The 21,311-nt window shown below is 40.1% G+C and overlaps 1 protein-coding gene across 4 annotated transcripts in view; it reads left to right on the forward strand.

Moving 5' to 3' along the window:
- The first annotated feature begins 1,029 nt into the window (after nucleotides 1-1,029).
- Nucleotides 1,030-21,311, forward strand: part of CACNB2 (calcium voltage-gated channel auxiliary subunit beta 2) — a 247,233-nt gene continuing 226,951 nt past the window's right edge. For all 4 annotated transcript variants that reach the window (XM_088057193.1, XM_088057196.1, XM_088057200.1 and 1 more), the window contains exons 1-2: nucleotides 1,030-1,188; nucleotides 11,655-11,747. In XM_088057193.1, the coding sequence (XP_087913319.1) occupies nucleotides 1,090-1,188; nucleotides 11,655-11,747 (192 nt within the window). In that variant the 5' untranslated portion in view covers nucleotides 1,030-1,089. The remainder of the gene's footprint in view (nucleotides 1,189-11,654; nucleotides 11,748-21,311) is intronic.

Below are 21,311 nucleotides of genomic sequence, written 5' to 3' on the forward strand. Positions count from 1 at the left end.
ATGCTGCATGGGGCACACCGAAGTCCCATCCAGTGAAAGAAAGGCATCTTTTCCTTTCTGAAAGGAAAGCACTGCTGGCTTCACGGGCTCAGGGGGATTGGTCTCCATCAGGAGCCATTAAGTCGGCTGTCAGAAAATGATCTGTCATGACAGATCCTCTCAGGGGTGGAGGCTGATTTTCCCAGATCAGGTTTCGAACAGGTCTTTCAAAAGCCTCCTATGGGGTACCTGATAGCACGATTGAGATTGTGCAGATACAGGTTATATAAAATTGGACGGTGGGCTTCATCCCACTCATCCCTTGTTGATACGGGTACAGGCACCTCCAAGTACAGGCGAAAACCCTATTAATACGAGGGACCTACGGAACCTGCTCTGTCGAAGCGCCGCTTTGTTCACTAAAACCACACGTCTTAGCCGACGCGGGCTGAGGCAGGCGATGCCGTGCGGCCAGAGTCGGGACGTCCAGCAGGGCTGAAGGGAAAAGCAGGGCCTTACCGCACCCTACACCCCGCTCCACAGCCCCAACTTTGTTGCTCACGCTCGGCCGCGTTCGGGCTGTGCCGCCGCGGATCCCGGCGCGGATCGCAGCGCCGCCCCCGCCCAGCGCTGCCGGAGGAGCCGCTCGCTGTCACTTTCCCTCGTCCCCACGCACCGCCCCCTGCCCTCCCCCGCGCCCGCCGCCGGCGCTGCCCCGGCCCCGGCGCCGAGCGCTCCCCGCCGGCAGCAGGCAGGGCAGAGCAGGGCAGAGCAGGGCAGAGCAGAGCAGGGCAGAGCAGGGCAGGGCAGAGCAGAGCAGAACAGAATAGAACAGAACAGAGCAGAACAGAGCAGAGCAGGACAGAACAGAACAGAACAGAGAAGAGCGGAGGAGATCCGGGCTGGGCAGGGCCGCCCGCTCGCTCCTCGGCATGGCCGGGCGCTGAGGGGCGCCCGCTGCCCCGCCCCGCCCCGCCTCGGCTCGGCTCGGCTCGGCTCGGCTCGGCTCGGCTCGGCTCGGCTCGGCTCGGCTCGGCTGGGCCGGGCTCAGCTCGGCTCGGCTCTGTCCCGCCGAGGGGCTCGGCGCCCAGCCACCCGCTCTCCTCGCCAATGGTCCAGAGCGACATGTCCAAATCGCCTCCCAGCCCGGCGCAGGAGGTGCAGATGGAGCTGCTGGACAACCCCCTGCCCGCGGCGGCGGCAGCGCAGGTACGGCGGGGCTCGGCCGGGGCTGCGGCGGGGCGGGGGCGCGGGGCAGGGCGGCGGGTGCCCGAGCTCCCCGTCCTTCAACTTTGCTCACCGCCGTCAGAAAAGTTTGACGGCTCCCCTAAGATGCCCGAAACCCCCGTCTTGGACCCGACCCTCAAATGCCGTTTAATTAACGTACACGGGATGCTCTGTGGCGTAGAAGCACCGTAAGTGAAAAGAACCTTGCGGTTATTTGGAGGATGAATATGTGAGAATACATTGCTGTTAAGCTGATCTTCCTCACACGGATTACTCGCAGGGTACGGCTATTTTTCCCTGCTCCAGTAACCTGTTGTATATATACCTGATGCTTGCCACGCACGGCTGAAACCTCCCTCGCCTGTTCCGCGGGCTGGTGACAGTCTGTAGGTGAGGGAAAGCGATTCACGCCAGTTGTTCAGCAGGAATTTTGGGGAGGCTGAAGGTGTTGAACATGCTGCAGGTTTAAGCTGCTCTATTTCTATACAGAAGGTGGTTGTACAGTCGTCTCAGAAATTTTAACAACTCAGTTAATGTGCAGCGTTCAGGTGCATGGACGATGAGGAGGCACGGCAAGGCACACTTAGATAAGACATTATATTTTGAAAGGTTGTTTCTGTTTAATGTATAAATGTTTCATAACGTCTTCAAGTCTGCAATAGTTGCCTACAAAGACTTCAGAGTGCTGTTTTTGAACCCAGTGAAAGGGTGGTAAAATCTGATTGTATTTCAGTTTCCAAACGTGCATGTTCTTCTTAGGACAGAGGTTTTTTCCTTTTGGGGTGCAGTTTTTACTGTTGCTGCCAAAGCTAACGCTGATGCTTTGTTTGAGAAGGTGCACCAGCTTCGTCCCAGAAGTGCTTGATTGACAGAGGAAAATGCTTTCAGTCTGTCGACAGTCTTGGTGATTGATCTTTACTTACTCAGACCCGGTGACAGGAGAACCGAATCCAGGCCCGGTGACAGGAGAACAAAATTCAGTCTCTCTGAAGCAGAGACTGGGTTAAACTGAAAAAGTGTCTCTTTGGATGGGAATTTGTCAGTAGCCTCCAAGTACAGAACAGACATTTCAATAGGGCCATATGCTTTGCCTGATTCTCCAGAAACAGTGGCAAGGGAGCTAATTTCCGACCTACAACTCCCCCCCCCCCCCATTTATATCTTTTCAGCCCCAAACACAGAATCAGAAACTGTCAAATCATACGGTACCTCTGCTGTGGACAAATGTCAAATACTGGTCATAAAATTGATTTCTCAACCCTCCTTTTTACTGGGCTTAAAGAACCTCTGTTTAGAGAGGAAGAATATTTTGCTAACACCCGTGTTATTTATGTTTCAAGTAATGCATTTATACTCTGTTTTATAAAACAGGTTTCCAAGCAATCACAGCCAAAGAGATTCACTTTTTAAGACAGTGATTTTTGGTTCAGGGATGTTTTTCAGTTTTTGGAATCAAAGTTATCAGGCAGAATAGGAATAATCTTCTCAATATTTACTTGTTTTAGTCATACATAAACCTTTGGTATAGAGGAAATAAGATTATAGAAACAAAAGAGCCTTTTGTCTGAATAATACTGCAAGTTAATTCCTTAGGAAGCACTGAATTTATAGACAATTATTTTGATTCGAATTTTTGTTCCATGAACATTTTAAAAAACCCAATAATTGTAAAATCTTGCTGTTTTTGAGCACACTGACAGTGAGAAGGATAGGCTTAATGAGGATGTGTGAATCATCAAGCGGATTGCCTACAGGTACTTCAGTCATGTGTACCACTATCTTTTTCACTAAGGTAATTGAATATCAATCCAAGAAACATTTCCTGCCAAATAATCTGTCAAAAAAAACCCCAAACCAACTTGCAAGCTTATGGAGTGATGTCACTCCTAAAAGTGTTCGCTCTGAAGTGCTTCTTCTGGGAATTCTGATTTAAGGAAATATTACTGAAGAGCCTTTGTAGAGTTGTAACAAGTCACAACAATTCTCTTATCCAGGAATTTTACTTTTGCAAAGCTGAGATTTCTTTTAGCCTATCTTAACATGATGGTCAATATTTTGTGTGCTTGTCCATCCATTTTGGCCAAACTTGTCACTGTGGGGCAAAGGAGTAAAATGTAGTTAACACTGTAGAAGTAGTTCACTTAAAAGGCAGTTTAATATGTGGAATATTCTTAGATAACATCTATGTAAAATCTATTTCTTATTTTTATAATGCATTTTCCTAAAAAGATCTGCAAACAAAATAAAATCTCTTTGAGTGTTGATCATGAGAATTATACTATATTTTCCCACGTATGTTCTATATGTTCTTTGCAACTGGGACAAGATATTGTTGTATCTTTCTGTATTACCTAAAATTCTGTGGCTTTTAGGTCCATAGGACATAAAACATGGTCCTATGTTTAGGACTGTAAAAACATAGTTCTGTAGTTGAGTGTGGTCTTGGTCTTAGATGGATCTTGTTCTTAGATGGAGTTGAAACGTAGTTTCAGATGTCCAGTTTCATCCAGACAGATCTGCACGCTAACAGTTACACTGTGGACTTGTTCACAATGTCCAGCTATATGTCAGTGCAAAGTGGAGGGTTTAGATGTGGCCCTTTTGTAATAAAATCAGCATTAGGTTTTCTGAAAGAAAAGAAGCAAACAGTTCAAATATATCAGTGTTTGGTAGTTTTGTTTTTTTTTGTTTTGTTTTTTAAATCAACCCCAGTCTTCTTTTTAGTTCATTAGTTAACAAACCCCCCTTTTTAGGAATCTGAATTAGTAAAACACTCAGTTTAATAATTTTCATTAACACACATTCTGATTTGTTTATAACATTGCACATTAATGCCTTTCATGATAACTCTTAGCCTTTCTTCTTTTTTTTCCACTTGCTCCCATATAATTTTCTTATGATCCTACTTCCAAGTTCCCCCAGTCCTCAAAAATCATTAGATTCAATTTCTGTTGCTGTTTTCTCATCATAAAGCTTCCTGTGCTGTGCATTAGGGGCAGTCATAACAAATCAGATGAGTAAACTACACAAAGACATTTCAAAGAAAATATAATGAAGCCTTCTATCGAGCAACAACACACTACCTTGTGGAGGGAGAAGGTATCTTACAGTGGATGAATTCTTCCCTATTCCTCATTATTATTTTCCTCCTGTTCATTTTTTACCTGCTTATGCATCATCTGTCAGTGCACGTCCTAACAACCTTACACATTTTAAGTGAAAACAATTCTCTTGATTGTTTTCTTCAGCTCTTTCACCTGCATTCAGATTTCCTCCATTACATGGTACTGTTAAGTGCTTCTGCTTTCCAAGTCTAAAGGTTTCATCATCCCTGGAGTGCTTGGCTTGTTTTTCAGGTTGCATTGCAGAAGATAAACTGAATGCATGAGGCTAGGGGACAGTCTTGTTTAGTTTTCCTTCTGTATGAACTGCGGTTGATGTTAAGGTGAATTTGAGAGTGATGTGCATGTGGTGACTCCAGAAAATCATCTTAGTTACAGGCCCCTACGTTGGCTGTTCCTGAATCTCAAGCTACCTTCTCAGTTGTATAGCACCATCCCTTCACTGCCTGTCTTGTGGTAATGAGCAATGGAAAAATATCCAGAGATTTATTCTCAGCAGATTAATCACACTGCCCTCTGCTGCTTTCAGCTGAGTTGATTTATCACAGCTGGTACCATGTTTACCTGTTCTTCAAACAAACATTTTGCAACTGTGTATTTCCCAGTACTGACTTGCAAGAATACTTTGTAAGCCATAAACAAACAAAATTTATATCCCTTTACATACTTAAATAATAACAATACCCATTCGTTATGGAGACATGGAAGGTTTTACTCTCTTCTGGCAGCATCCCTAGAAGCCATATCCAATATGGCAGCAATTCAGTGGAGGATATACAAATGAGGAAGAGATAATTGGACTTCCTCATGGCCCTCAGAAAGAGGTAGTGTTTTCTATCCTGATGTGTTAATCTCCTTTTAGTGTTATATTCCTTAATGACAAAAATAAATTTTAATAGTCCTTCACTGAAGAAAGCCCTTCAGGTTTCAGCTATTACTTTTCTGATAATTCTCTCTCTTTGGGTTTTTTTTGCATTATCCAGTACTCAAGCAATAAAAGGTGATTTTGCATGCTCATCTCTTCCAGAGGTATTTTCCACTTGGGTATTACACATTATCAGCATAAATGGGATATAACAGTTGTTCTTTACATTATCCTGGAGTGTAAAATCCTTCTGAAGCAGTTCAGCAGTTTCAGTGATAGCTTATTTACTGGTTAACTATCTTCTAGTCAGTCTCTGGTTTTGCCTCGTTTTGTCTCTACGGATGGGAAGTTTGTGTGCTATTCCAAAGCTGGCTTCTATGGAGTCTCAGTTACTTTTCTTCTTCTTTACTCAGGTCTTTCCCGTGCCAGGATAGAAGAGTTTAAAAATCAGGGAACCATTGCCTTCCCTGCCCTCCAAGAGCTTGCCTTGGTCTCTGTCCCCAGGAGAGCAGACCCTTAGCAGAGGGAAACGATCTCATAGTTGGCTGTTGGTCCCTGCAGGCATCCTTCTGCCACAGAGTCAGATCTCTTTCTGTTTGCTTGTGCAAGTGAAATACAGATATCCATGGAGAGCAGGTGGGGAGGTACAGGCACGTGGCCTGTAACTGTAGTTGCCAGTTTTGAAAGGCTGCAGGAGGCACAGTGCAGTTTGGGCATGAGCTTCAGCACCTTCTGCTGTTGTGCACTCCTATTTTGCTGAGCTGGGAGCTGACATCTTCATCACTGGCATTACAAATAGATGTGCAGCAGGTTTGCACCGAGGCAGGTTTCCAAGCCACTGGGGAGTCGGAGAGCCAGCCAAGTTCCCAGCTTCTTGTCTGGCAGGTGGAAACTGCCAGATGACCTGGTCTGAGGCCAGGGTGAGAGCACCGGGAGATGGCTTGCAAGTGTAGGAACTGGTGAGAATAGGGCTGTTTCTAGATGCAGTGTTGGCAAGGCTTTATCACAGGCCAGCAGAAAAGAGCATCTAAGATTTAACCATTACAGATTGCTCAGCAGAAATTAGTTTTCTTTTAATGGGAAAAAGAAGCAATAAGTCAAATACTTATTTATATATTATATTTGCAAGTTTTGAGAAGTAAATTCTTTGTGGAGACTTGGGGTTTTTTGTTTGTTTGGATGGATTTCTGTTTTGGTGGTAGGTGTAGGATTTTATAAAATTGATTGTGAATTGTACTTTGCAGACTATCCCTGTTGCTTGCATGAACTTAATAACTATTTGAGATCCTCAGTTTGATAGGATTCCTGATGGGAAGTCCTGTCATTCCTGAGTTTTGTCCCAGTAGCAAAAGTTGTTTTTGAGAAATACAGGTTTTGAGACCCAAGCTGGGGATTCTTTTCTGCTGGGGGGATATGAGTCTGTTCTCCTCAGGCAACTCCTTTGCTGAAGGTATGTCACAGAGCAGGGTGCCTGTCACAGGGCTGCACTGATATTGACCATTAGGCTGACTCAAAACCTCACTCCTGAGGTGGAGGCAAACCAGGATATATTGCTGTATCCTACCTTGTCCTCTTGCCCTCATTCCTGACATGGAAGGGAACTGTGGAGTAGTGGGGAGCACATCACCAAGGTCTGTGCACATCTTCCATCCCTTGGAGGTGTGGTCAGGAAGCTGACTTCTACTCCTTTATGAGATTAGTATGATTTGTGGTGCAAAAATCAGAAGTATTCATGCCTTTCTCTGTTGAGTGAGGGTGTGGGGGATTGCAGCTATGTAGCTGATGCTGGAAGGTTTAATTTCTGTGTGGTGGCAAGCCTGGCCAGTGGCCAGAAAGGGCCTAGGGGATCTGACCTGCAGAAATGTTAGTTTTCTTGTAAGGAATTGCTTAAAGTGGCAGTGGCTGTTCTTCTAAGGAAAGGATGGAGCTGGATGCATATCTTCTGCACTTCCATGACGTGCTGTGTATGGAACATGGGCATCTTTAAATATTTGAAGCTTTTTCATGGGAAGGAAAAATGCTTAGTGCATATTTGCATTTCTGACCTTCTAGCAATTCCCTAATCTTCAGGGGATCACTTTTATCTTTAGGTGTTCTTTTGATTTTTTTAGTTGCTCCCTTGTTCATCTGAGATGATGGAAGATTCAGTGTAGCTCTGAAATTGTTTTCTGGTTTTGTTTTCTCCAATTTATTTCTTCCATCTTTGTTTAAGGACCTGGCTTGGTGTCAGTAACTCTGCTGCCTAAATCATTTGTACCCTTCCTTCATGAGACCAGTTTTTAAGGGTTTAGCTCTGTCACCTGGCATTATTCTCAGTGACTGGTGCTATTTTACCTATGACAAATAGTTATGGTACAGACTCATACTTTGTATAGTTCTCACCATGGCTTTGCAATAAAATACCATTAGAGTTGTTACTGGTGAAGGGCATTTTAAGACTCTCACTGAAGACCAGTTCCCTGGTTGTAGATAGTTGGTAATTTTAAATGTTTTATATTTCCTTTTTCAGATTATAGTATTTTTCCTAGAGGGATAAACGATGTCTTCAGCTTATCATGTGTGTTACAGGATTAAATGTTATGGGTGCATGTGTTTTATGTGTTGAGACAGAACCTCATTAAAATTAAAGGGCTTCACTGAGGGACATTGATCTCATCTGTTTACAATAACAAGTAATTGTATATAAAACTGTTAATTATTGGGAAACTGCAGAGTATACCTTTAATGCTTCATATGATTCCCATATTTCATTTGACTACATGGTTTGAATAAGGGTTGCACAATGTACTTTCTAATCAGAGTTGGAAAGCAGAGTCTTTCTTTGCTTTGTTAAGACTTGGTTCATGAAATGGTTTTTACAAAAATATTTTGGTTTGGCTGTGGTTTGGGTTTTTTTTTGAGTAAGGTTTCACATTGTTTTCCAGGTATTTGATGAAGCTTTAGAACATAAATGTGTGTGTTTTATTTCTCATCTCTGGCAACTCAGCCAATTTTAAAAGAATTTCACACATCTGATTAATAAAGGAAGCTACACTTTTGATCTTGTAAACACTTAAATGTATACATAACTTTATGTTTGAGTAAGATGGTCTGCTAAAATCCAGTAAGAAGGTTATTGTCAGCAAACTTTTTATATAAACAGGATTGTTCAGAGGGCTGGATTCAGCTGTATCCAGATCAGCTGGGACAAATGATGGTGTGCCAGCCCTGCCCTGCTGGGTTTTGAGGTTGTCACCACTGGGCATTGTACTGGGGTGCTGAGGTATTTGGTCTCCAGTGGTTCTGTTAGGTACAGCTACTGTATAGGTTAAGAATGATGCCCTGTCTTGCTGCTTTTACTGGCCAATGTCCTCATGTCATGATTCAGCCCTTTATTTTTAGCTGCTTAATTGCAGCCAACTGCTGCACAGAGCACAGATAAGGGAATGTATTAACATGAAAATCACAGTAATATATTGGTGAAAAATGTTCTTTTTTTTTCTTTTTTTTTTTTCCCTGAGAATTGAAATTGAAAGTGACTGCTAGATCATTACTTATTTATATATATATATTTTACAAAAGCCTCATTCTCACATTAAGATCTTGGGGAAAAAATACATGTGAGGAAGCAAAATATAATGACTATGATAGGATGAGTATTCAAGCTTCTCCACATGGCACAGACAATTAATAATTCTTAATAATATATGATTATTTTGATTATGGAAAGCTAATCTCATTTTCAGAAGAAAGTTTCAGGCATTTCTGACTGAGGGAATTAGCTTGAAAGGTGTGGAAAACAAATATAGTCCCCAGTTAGCATCCTTTAGAGAAGAGTCATCAAATTCCAGTTTTCCCACACACCAAAGTTGTGCCCCATTCTTCTGATTGAAAACTGCACTGTGCAAAGAAGAAGGTATAAAACTGACTCTGCCTACAATCTGTAGCCACAGCCTGCCACCATGTCAACAGGTTTTTTGTGTTTAAAGTTAGTATGTAGAAGAGTTTTCACTTATAGAACACTAGAAAAAAAAATGTGCATGTTGTTGTGCACAAAGAAACCTCCTCAAACTGAAAAAATCAAGGTGAGTTTCAGCCTGAACTGCATTTGCTGTGATGTTGCCAGAAATAAATGCTTTTAGTCATTGCTCCACAGATAAAATGCACACTTCTCTATCTGTCCTTGTAACATTATTTTTCTGTTCATATTTGTTTTGTCCTCATTACTCTAGACTCAGTCCCTCTCTGCCTTTCTCACATTTTTTATTGTGTTAGCAAACCAAACACTATGATACTTTAAATAAAATAAATATTGTAGAAAATGGAGGCAAATACAAAAAGTGTGTCTGTGAGAGAGAATATGTGTACATGTTTGTCTTGGGAATTACAAAATATTGTACTTTACAACATTAATGAAATTGCCTAGATAGTGTGGTCTTCTTGTAGATGCTTTATATTCTTGAGTTTTTTTGTGAATATTATAAATTCTTTATTTTTTTGTAAGTATATTTCTTTATTCTTCCACAAAAATTGTTGGAAAGGAGTTCAGAATATTTGTGGGTACCCACAGACAATTAACTCAATGGGAACCATTTATAACAGGTAGACTTTAATTTGAAGATGTTGTTATATTTGAAAAATACTGCTTTCAGAGATACTTTTTATGTATTTTAAGTACTTTGATATTATATTAGGTGGGAAAATATGGTTCTGGTAGAACTGTCTATTGTAACTGGAAAATATTTTTAATAATTTGCTTGTAACAGTGGTTCCAATCTGCTTGTTACTTTTACTGACCTAGGAAGACCTTTTCATTACCAAAAAGTTCTTCAGTTATAAAAGATTCCTTTTAGAAATGCTACCATGTAAAACTCTTCCTGATTGAAATTTAATTTTATATTTTGAGGCTGCTAGGTTACAGTCCTAGACTCATCAGAAAGTCCTATTTTCACCTCCATAACGTTCAACATGCTGATTTTTGTATAGTTCTTCCCTAACCAGCATCAGTAGAATCAATTTGAGTGCCTTTCAGAAATTTCTTACATGGCTGTTCTGCAGTTTTGAAGAAAACATATGAGTTTTCTCATACTCCCATAAATCTCTTTTTTAGGGGATGCAACATTGCTTTTGTTGTAGGTCATTGTTAGGTTAGTGAGATAAGATACACTATTTTTGCTGAGAGTGAGTGTCTGTCTGACAGAGCTACTGTTCCTTGAGTTTTCCTTTCTAAAAGATTGGTGTGTTAGATTTCAACCAGTGCTCCAAACTCACTCAGAGTCAACACAGTTACAGTTTGAGATTGTTCTCTCGCATCTGGTGGAGGCAAGTTACCTGGATTTGTCAATCTGAATTTAGTAGTGGCTATCTGTTGTCCTCCTCAAACAGTCTTAGACTGCAAAATATTTAATCACACTTAACCATATGTGTTACTGCTAAGAACAGTGCTCAGATTTTGAAGACACAATATTAAAAATCTGTCAGTATGAGATTTTAAGTGTTTCAGCCTGCACTGGAGCCCAGTATTGCCTACCATGAAGACCAGTAAGCTAGTACCAAAAAACTCTGAAGCTTGCACAGGTGGTGGCATAGCAGAGCTAACAGTCTACACAATTTGTACTCATTTACACAGAAAAAGTAGTTGCAAATAACATAGCTTTGAACTATTTTTTTTATTTTGTAATTTAACGTAAAAATATTTTTTATTTTGTAATGTAATGTAAAAATTTAATGTAAAAATATCTAATTTAATGTTAAGGCACAAAACAAGTAGGTTTTTTGGACACATGCATGTATTTGCTTTGTTTCAAAACTATGATTTTCTCTGTTTGTAAACCACAGTTTTAAAGTTCTGTTTCAGCTAACCATAGCTTTCTCCTCATGTCTCTTTAAATTTCTAGTAGATAAAAGTGATGCCTTTCTTTTTAGTAGCATATTTCCCAGTTACACATACAGTCCTTTTTAATTGTTATAGTGCTTTTATTTCTTGAACTTATTGTAAAAAAATTATTTTGTAAAAACTCCCTCGGTTGTGATATTGTATCAACAGGTTGTTTGTCACTTCTTGCTGTTTAATGTTCCCTCAGCTGACCTGGATCATGGCTTTGACGTACTGGAGACTGCTCCAGTACCTCCTTTCCTGCCTTGTTTATTTAAACTAGCTGCACAACAAACTGTACTTTATAATCACTGTGACTTGGGTGAATAATGCTACATCTATGTGAATCTGTACTTTGCTAAACCCGAATCTGAAAAGAACCCAACAACAGCAAAGCATTTAGGGTTCAATTGACCAAGCCTGGTGAACATTTGCAAGCATATCCCATCGGTTACTTACTGAATATGTGCTTATTGATTGGCACAAAGCTGATAATCTGAATCCCTGCTAGCCTAGGAGACACTGGAAGCTTTCTGTGCAACACAAACTAATGGTGTAACGCTGTTTCTCTAATCTGTGTCTTGTTTTTGTGTGGTTTTTTTAACAGTCTTACGGTAAAGGGGCAAGAAGAAAAAACCGATTTAAAGGATCAGATGGGAGTACATCTTCTGACACTACCTCCAACAGTTTTGTACGCCAGGTATGGGTTTTCAGCTTCTGAAAGAGTGTATGGCTTGCTGGTGTAAATGTTTAAAATACAATTTTTAATTTTTTTTTGGTAAGTTGTCAAGTCAGAGTGATGCTGTAGTCTGAGAAACAGCAGAAGTCTCTTCTGGCACAATGAAGAATATTTGGTTGCTATTGTTTTGATCTTGGCATAAAAATACTTTTTCATTTCTCATTCATTTCCATGTATAGTAGTTATCCTTATTTTTGTCACTCTAATGCTATCAGGTGATTAAAACTGGAGGAGGAGGCAGAGTCTGATGGAAGTGTCTCAAGTGGCAACATTTGGAGGAAAGAATCAAAACCCTACCAGTCCTCGGGGTTTTCTTGCTTAAAATAGTGCTGCATGAGGCAGTGTTAACCTAGATGTGTCCTCCCACATCCCAGTGTTATTTTAGGGCACGGGTTGGAGGGGAAATCCCTGGCAGCATTCATGCCCATTGCACTGATGCTGGAAAGAGCCTGTAGAAGATGGGGTGGTGGTGTAGGTTCCCGTGCCCTGGTGTCTGTGTGTCTCCTTAAAGGGTGAAATCCTGGTGGAACCTCATGGGATTCCCAGAGCAGTGTGGGTGCTTGCAGGACAGTTCATTCTATCCAGCAGAGCAGAATTCTATCTAGGCAATTCTACCCAGGGTAGCTCTGGTGCTACTGCTTTTGAGGAAGGAGGGTGTGTGTCAGTGGATGTGTGGTTGACAGCCTGGAGAGCAGAAATGGTACCCATAACACCACAGTGACTGAGCCTGTGCAGTCTGAAACACAGTTCTTCATACCCAGCTGATTTAAGCCATGGTATTCTCAATGCAGACTTTGCCATCTTTTTCAGAAAGGTTCTGGAATTTGGAAGCTTTCATAGCAGAGTTTTGGGGATTTTTTTACCATAGGCAGGCATCACACCTCCTTCTCTACTGGCTTGGTTTGCATGTCCCTTCATCCCAAATTATGACTCCATTGATGTTGCATTGATTATATCAGTACACATCTTCTGTTTACAACATTCTTTGGCTCTGGCCTGCTGTAATTGTATTGGTAGGTTTTGTGGTAGGTTGTGGAATTGGTAAAGTCAGGCCCTTATTACGTTTCAGTGTCTGAGATAGACATGAAATATAAATTGATTCATGGGAATTTTCAGTGGCAGTAAACTATAGGCTGGAAACCCTGGATCGAGTAAAATACTTGTTTGGGACATTTTGTCCTGTCTTAAAATACTGTGAATCTAAGTAGTGTTTGAGAGTAGCAACAGGATCTCCCAGTTCCAAGGAATCTTTGTAAGGAATTCTCTGTTGCTGTTTTCCTTAGCTCCTTGTGGATGTTCAATTCAGCCTGGAACATTTTTAGCAGAGTATGAGTGTTTATTTTACACCAGCTGCACATGCTTCTTTGCCTTTCTTGTTTCCCTAAATGAAAGTTGGTCTCAGGTATCTCCTCTTGTCATGGTGAGGAGCAGGACAAAGAGGATCCACAAGGAGGTGGATCATCAAACCAAGTAGTGATTATGAGGTGGGCTCCTGGAGTCATTGGAGATGTGGTTGTCTCTACAGTGTGAGGCATGATTTATCAAATCTCCAAAACTAGCATAGAAAGCAAGTTTGGTGAGCTGCAGACTAAACGTGTCTGTATCTTTCTGTGGGCTTTAAAGAGAGTGTGACTTCAAGTGTAGATTTTTACAGAAGACATTTATATATTTCCCTGAAATAAAATTAGTAGTTACTCGAGTGATGTAATACAAATGACTAAAAGGTGAATAGGCTTCTGTGAAAATCAGAGATTTCATAGATTGATGAAGCAAAACTCAGTTTTGAAACGGTATTGTCAGTGAAGATAATGAGGGGATGTTAATGGATAAGTTAATTAATGAATAAATATGTTATATGAAATTGTCCAGCGTCAATGTAAAAGAAATCCCCACAAAACATTCCTAGCAAGTAATGTACAGGCAGAGCTGTTCAAGTTGTAGCAGATGTATGAGAGAAATGCCTCTTCACAGTTGCTGCTGAGGCGTTTATGTCAGAGCTTGGATTCCATCTTCAACAGGCTTTCCTGCTCTGATTCTTCTCCTGGGACAGCTTGGCTTCTCTTGCACTAAGAAAGAATTGCTACCAACATGACCAGAGTGACCAGTGCTCCAGATATTAAACAGAATGGGGCAGAGCTTTCTGCTGGCTCAGCTGCTGTGCCCTTCCCAGAAACTCTCTTGGTCTACATACTGTTTATCTCCAGCTATCTTGCAGGATATTTTACATGGTATAAATAAACATAACTGTTTTGCAATAGCTGTTTATTTGCAGGGGAAAAAAGAATAAATCCATTCATTTTGTGTTTCTCCAAGATGGATGAAAATTGCAGAAAATCAGGGAAGACTAATTTAAACCCTATAGAGTCAATGATGTACCATTCATTTCTTGTTGTTTTATTTTAGTGCTGTTTTAAAACCAGGAAATAAGTTCTTGCTTAAAAATTAATTTGTAGAGTTGTTTAATGGGAGTTTTGATCTGGACATGGGATACACACAACCTGTTTGTTTCAGCAGTGCTTATGATGCTATAGCTGCCTTTTGTTTCTCCAGCCTCCTTTCCCTCCCTCAGTTCCTGTTTCCTTTCCCATTTACTTCTTAACTTCTCCTGCAACTTTTGTGCATCTCTACAAGGACTCACCTCTACACTGAACAAGGAATCCTGGGGTTGTCCTGAAAATTTATCACTAGCATCTGTCTGCATTCCTCATAAAGAAGAAAGAATATTTGGAAGATGCTTTTGTGTCATAATTAGCTGGCCTGTCCTTAAGCTGGGGAAGCTGTGAGAGGTGTGCAGGTTCTTGGCATAAGCATCGATGGAAAGTGGTATTTCCTAACACAGAGTTATATTGCAGTTGGATTAAAGAAGACAAATTGATCTAGTCCTAAGGAAATGTTATGCACATTGAAGGCAATTGAAATATTTGGCAAGAGCAAGGATATAGGATTCAGTCTTTTGAATCCACAGAGCTCCTGGGCCCCTGCTGCAGGGGGGAGGGAATTCATGTTTATTGCCAACATTGATAAAACTTCATTGTCTGGGTTTTAGTATTTCCTTAAGGACATATGCCCCTCTTGCTCCAATATATATCCAGCAACTTTTCTGCTATGCATACCACACGCTACAGTAATAAAAATAATGCCAACTTTGTACTCTCTCCTTCAAATGAAACTAAGTAACATTCAAATTGCTTGAAAACTCCTGCTGTTGTATAAGAAGAATGAAATGTACTCTGCACAACTCCGTGTGCTATGATCTTTTCCATTTAAATCTGTTTTGTGGAGCAGAGCAATCTATCCAGTATTGTTTCTGATTCTGTTCAGAAACAATACTGGAGAGATTGCTCCTGATGTGTATAAAAGAAGACTTAAACTGAAGCAAGAGCATCTGTATATAATATAAAAATTAAACCCTCATTCTTTTCAGTCCAGTTAGAGCTCCTTTGTGCTGCGAGTTTTATGTATTGATATAGATTTTTTTTTATAATTTTTACTTGTGACACTATAAAACTTGTGAGATTTTAGGGGAATGTTTGGATCATGTTCTATTTGTTACAAAAAAAAATGTTTGTTTAGTTTTGTCTCCAGTATGTTATTGATGATATTTGAGCTTAAAAAAACAACAACTTGGCCTTCTTTTTATTTGCTAGCAACTACTGCTTGTCTTTTCTATAGCAGAAAAGGGAATTTTTTTCCTCTCTGTTTTATTTTGAAGTTGTATTGGCAATTAAGCTGTGTATTTGGAAAGCAGAAGCATCATTGCACACCAGTCAGCTCCTAACTAAATGTAATCAGTTGTCTTTAGGGAACTAAAGGACATTGTGTTATATAGTTTTCATCATCTTTTTTGAGCTTTGGAGTGATAAGCAGCTTGTTCTTAGAGTTAGTTATGAAGGACTGAATTGGATTTGATCTCTAGTTGTTTGCCATTTTGACTGATGCTTGGTAATGATTTTGTTCCCAAGGGTTTCTTCAAAATACAAATCAGATAGCATGTTTTGCACACGACACTATGGCACTTCCCAGGAACATTATTTTTAAGCAAATTGCATGTTCTGATAGAATTACATATTTTGTGGTTGTGCTTCTGGACCCGTCTTTGTCAAGGTTTTATTTTAAATCGTAATGATTAATCAGAGAGGCAGTCTAAGTTGTTGGGATTTTTATGTATTGCAAAGGCAGATTAGATTCTGAAATAGGCTGTTGTCTATGGACTGGCTTACAGAAATATTTAAGGTTTTACAAATCTGTTTTTTTTCTTTTAAATATTGGCTTGATGCCTGTTATACTGTGTTCACTCAAAAACACAGCTATAAATAATTATGTAGGGAATTCATTATTCTTCTGCTTTCCTCTCAGGACGTTTGTCTAGCTGTGTAATTACCTATTGAATTTTATGAACGGTAAAACTAAGATTTGCTCTAAAACCAATTTGAAAATATTGACTTAGTTTTGCTCATAAACATGCCTCTTAATCTTGATTTCACCAGATAACTGGGCCGTGTCAGAAATGTATTCTTCTTGTTTTAATTGCCTTTTTTCTTCCAGATGTAGAGCTCAGCATTGATTTTTTTATTTATTTCTTTTTTCATGAGGGGAAGAGCTTATGTATTCAGCTCATAGATGCAGCCTGCCAGTGAGGCTATGCATTTACAGGCTGAGCCACAAAAAGCTGGTGTAGAGTGGGCACAGATATTAGCTTGGGTCTTCATGCCCACAATCTTAGGCTGAAAACCTGCTCGTATTTAACCTGCTAGGACTATTTCTGCTTCTTGTAGACTATATGTGAACAAGGTTGTGTCTGGCCAGAAAATCTAAATAAATAATGAAAAATAGGGATCATTTGCGAATTAATATGTTCTTAATCCTTTGTGTGCCTCAAATTATGGACATGTTTTGCTTGTAGAAAAAAAAGGGAACTTTGCAGACTTGCCATTAAAAAAATGAGATAAGTCAGGCACTTTTAGAGGTATTGTGCAAATACTGATTGTAATACATAAAGATGTATACCTACTGCTCAGCTTAATTTTCTCATCTCCTATTTCTGATGCAAATGTCTGGGGTTGTTTTGTTAGATTTTTCCTGGTCCATTTCTGCAAATTGCACTGAAAGCCACAGCAGTGGTGCTTGTGGCCTGTGCTTGCTATTGTGGTTGCATTGAAGCCTTACACAAGTGATAAATTCTAGAAAGTCTGCTTATTCCAACACATTAAAACTGTTATTTCATGGGAAATCGATAGAATTGTGGTGCCCTATGTTTTTCACCATAAATTGTAAGTTATTGAAAGAAATGCATTATTGCACTTGGATAAAGCCAGCTTAGAGTGAGGATGGCATAGGGATTATGGTGTCTGTACTGCTTGCTCTGTTCTTCTGGTGTTCGTGGGAGCAACCAAACTTTCCTCTGAAGGCCAGTGTGTGACTTTAAATCCTGGGCAGGCAGTGTAGTTTCAGGGTGACCTGCTGTTTGTATTGAGCAATGTGAATCAGTTTTTAGTCAAATCCACTGAGACTGCCTTTGCTGTGATACTACTCTACGAGTAGTACTAGCATGGGAAAGCAACTGTTTTTTATGTACTTCTTGTTGTATGAAGTATATCAAGTTCACAGCGGGGTGAAGAACTTAGAGCAGTGCAGGGATTCATAAGAATATGTCAGTTCAGCTGTTGATACAGTTTCATTTATGGCTCATAAATGAATAAGTAAATTCTTCTCAGTTCCTCAGTCATGTGGTAAAAAGCAGTTAGATGGGGAGTGGGAGGAGGACAGATTTTAGAAGAGGCCTGGATTGGGAACATGAGGCTGGAGGAAGGGAAGAGGGAGAAAGGGACTTTCCCTTTTGATGGCACTTGTGGAGCTGCAGCCATGGAGGAAAAAAAATCACATTAGGCTCATTGAACTGTAGATTTCCTCGGCTGTAGTAAGAGTTTGAAAAGTCTCCTTTTTTGGCCTGGAGAGAATAGAACAGATGCCCCTATAAAGCATGGGATTTTGGCAGGCATGACTGGAGGGGAGATGGCTGAGAAAAAGCGGTCAGAAAGGAAGTTAATTTGTGGACTTCAATTCTTTCATGGGCCCTTTTTTGCCTCAAATGGTTTCTAAGAATAGAAATCAAAATGTTGCCATGTGTTTAAAAAAAACCCCACACACCCTCTAACCAAAACAAACAGGCAAAATATCTTAATGCTCTTCTAACACATCCCTTTATGTTTCTTGTAGCAGGGTAAGAGAATATTACCGGGGGGAACAGCTAAATGTAATGCCTTATTAGAAACAGAAGGGTAGGAGCTCTCTTCATAGCCTTGAATGGGTGTGCATGTTTGATGTTACTCTGCACACAGCTCAAGTCAGCACATCCTTTTCCAAGCAGCAGTGGAAATTTTGAAGTTGGAGCTCATACCTGATGTCTGCTGAGATGATTGCCAGCATTGCATTGGAGCTGGCTAAGATGATGGGTAGGTGTTGAGAGGTGTTTGAGAGGTCATACATGGCGAGAGAACAAGGGAGATTGAAGCTCTGAAGGGGGGTGGGTGGCATCCCTGGATGGGGGGCAGCTGTTGAACCTCCTTCTGTGGCATTCCCATTGCAGCTCACTCTGTGCTGCTCTGGCTCTATAAGGAAGAGGAGGAATGGGGCTTTCCAGTTGCTCAGTGTCTGCCACAACCATCACTCAAGTTTGGCAGCATCAGGTCTGTCATTTGATAGCGGGGCTTTGAAAAGATGTGACAGGACTTGTGCATGGTTGAGCCAGGGTTGTTTCTGCAGGTGACAGAGCTGCCTTCATGCAGAGGAGGGGGAGCAGGAGGCAAGGGCTTAGTTGTTTGGGCAGGCAGAGGTGTGAGGGGGTTTTAAGCATTTAGTGAAACTGGTAAAGGTAAAGAATGGTTTTTGGTAAAGATAAAGTCAGGGAATCTTCCATTGTAGCGTATGGATGGCATATGGAATGAACAGAAAGCCTAACCTGGGTTAGGCTTAAGCCTTTCTCTTTTGCCAAATATCTTTATGGCTGGCGATTACTCTCTGTCTCCGTCTTTCAGTTTTGTTCTGATCAGAGTGGGCTTGCAAGAACAGAACCTCTCAAACGCCTTACAGCTGTGCTGGGAGCCTCCTTGCCTGTATTTGCTGCTCTCTCGTGTGGGGTATAGCAGGAGTTCCAAGGAAAAACTGCACAGTTGTAAACAGTTAAGATCAAAATTAGGAATAGGATTGAATGAGAATCAACGTGTTTTGTTTCATTTTGTCCCTTGCTTGTCTCCAGAAATTCAGTGTGGTTTCTAGTTCTTGTGTGCAGAATTGTCTATAAATTTGTGTTGAGATGCAAGGTTTATTATATGCTATCATAGATGTCTTCTAGTTATAGTAAATACAGACACATACAAAGTATCTACAATGGAAGAAGAATGCATATATTTAATTACAGATAATGCAGAGACTGTAAAAATATTTTATGAATATAAATGTGGTATTTTTGCAACTTTTATTTATGGGCCTATCTAGTTGGATTTTTTTTTAACAAGGCCTTAAAACTGGGATTCTTTTTTAGAAATAACATATTTTAAGTCACTTGCAAATTTCAATTTATAATCACATTCAAGTGTATCAATAAACAATTGCTTAGTTCCTGAAGTGTTGTTTTTTTTTTTTTTTTATTTTCAGTGTTGCATTGATTTTCAGGGTTTGCATTTACACTGTGTGGTTTTGATTTGGAACAACAGGGAAAAAGGGAACAGTTTGATGATCTGTAAAGCAAATGTCATCTGCTCCAAAATGCAAGCAGACTTATAGGAAAGTAACTGCTGGTTGGCCAGTATGCAGTGAGCTGCTTCAGTTTCTCTCCATCATGAATATGAGCTGCTCCCAGTCGCTGGCAGGGCTCAGGGAGTAAAGAAAGATTCTTTGCAGTTAGCCAGGGGGATTTACTGAATCTTTTGCTCTTCACGATTCTCTACCAGTAAATTCTTGCTTCAGCTCAGGAGTGCTTAGTTTTGTCCCTCACTAAATAGATACACAGCAAAATATGAGTGCCATGTCTGTTCAGCTAGTCACAAAATTGCCAATTTTATGGGCAGTTGCAGCAGAGAGCTGTCTTCTCTTGGGCTATGTGTTTAGACAGTTTTTCCAGTGCTTGATTATATGTTCCTGTACACCTAAATGTTGTTTTTTTTTTGGTGATCTCACTCAGACTTTGCTGGAATACTAGGTTCATTGAAAAGATTTATGCTCCAATACTTCTAAAATTAATCTTCTCAATTTACATTATTTTGTTTTGTTTGTTTATCAAATTGTAGAATTACATCCATGTGAGCACGATTTAGTGAGTGTTGTTTCCACTGATAGTCACATAATATTTTAGTTCTCAAATATGACTGGCCTGAAAAAGGAAACCTAGCAAACCTAGGTATCTAAAAACACTTCCTTAAAATCTGATATTGTGGAATATATGAATTCCTTTTCCTCTGCTAAAGGAACTAAGTAATTAATAATACTCTTGAGATGTGCAGGATTAATTCTAAGCACTATATAAACCTGTAGTCCCCTATGTGTTAAATGGTCTTAATCAGATGGTTTACTAATAGGATAATCAGGTCTTGGATAGGAAAGAGCAGTGATTCCTGCAAACAGGTGGGGAGCTGAAAGAGGGGAGATGGATGAAATGAAAAAGGTGCAAGACAGATGAAGTGGAAAAGGAGAAATATATTTATGTATGCCTTTGATATTCTTCCTCCTATTGTCTCCACTGGTGTTTTCAAGTTTTCAGTTGTTTTGTAGATTGAACCTGGGGAGTCTGTTGCAGGATTAAAAACAGCCTTCTCTTTTATGGCAAATTACCTTTAATTGCTATGTCTTTTATGTTAGAAATATAGCTTTAAGCCATGGTTGATCAGATAGCTCTCTAAAGTGTCCTTATCAGATCCCACATTTGCAGGGGCTGAGCTGAAGGCAGACATCATTGTTCCTGTAGAAACAGTGAAGCATAGCTAGTTGGGTTTATTTTTCCTACAAATGGTGGAAAGTATAGCATATGTTCAGTAATCTTCCCTTGCTATTTTCTAAAAACATGTTATTGCATGTGTAGTTCTCTGAAAAATCAATCAGTCTTTGCCCAACTTCTGTGACCTTATTTATTTTTTAGGAATTATTTTGAAAACAGTAATGTGTCAAGGAAATGTTTGTTGATAATAAGGGAAGATTAAAGAGTATTTCAGCCTTGTCCTTGAAATAATTGCCAAGAAAATTGCCAGAGTTAGTAATAGAGTTTAATCAGGAGTTTGTTGGTTTTACACATCTCTTTCCAAGATTAGCTACAATTTATCCATCATCTGCCATTTAAACTGAAATGGAAATAAGATGTTTTCCTAAGCCGCTTTTATTGTTAAATAAAATGCTGAAATAATATGTTAAAGTAAAATCTCCCATGCTCAGGAGAAATAATGTTTGCCCAAATTCCATAAGCAGTTTGAAGATACTGAAGGTTAAAATGCATAAAATCTTCATGTTACTGTTACCTGAGAAAAGTGAACAGAATTT

Source organism: Pseudopodoces humilis, chromosome 1 (assembly GCF_049639895.1).
Source record: "Pseudopodoces humilis isolate 2021_Gansu_Grassland_sample_001 chromosome 1, ASM4963989v1, whole genome shotgun sequence".
NCBI classification, from domain to species: Eukaryota; Metazoa; Chordata; class Aves; order Passeriformes; family Paridae; genus Pseudopodoces; species Pseudopodoces humilis.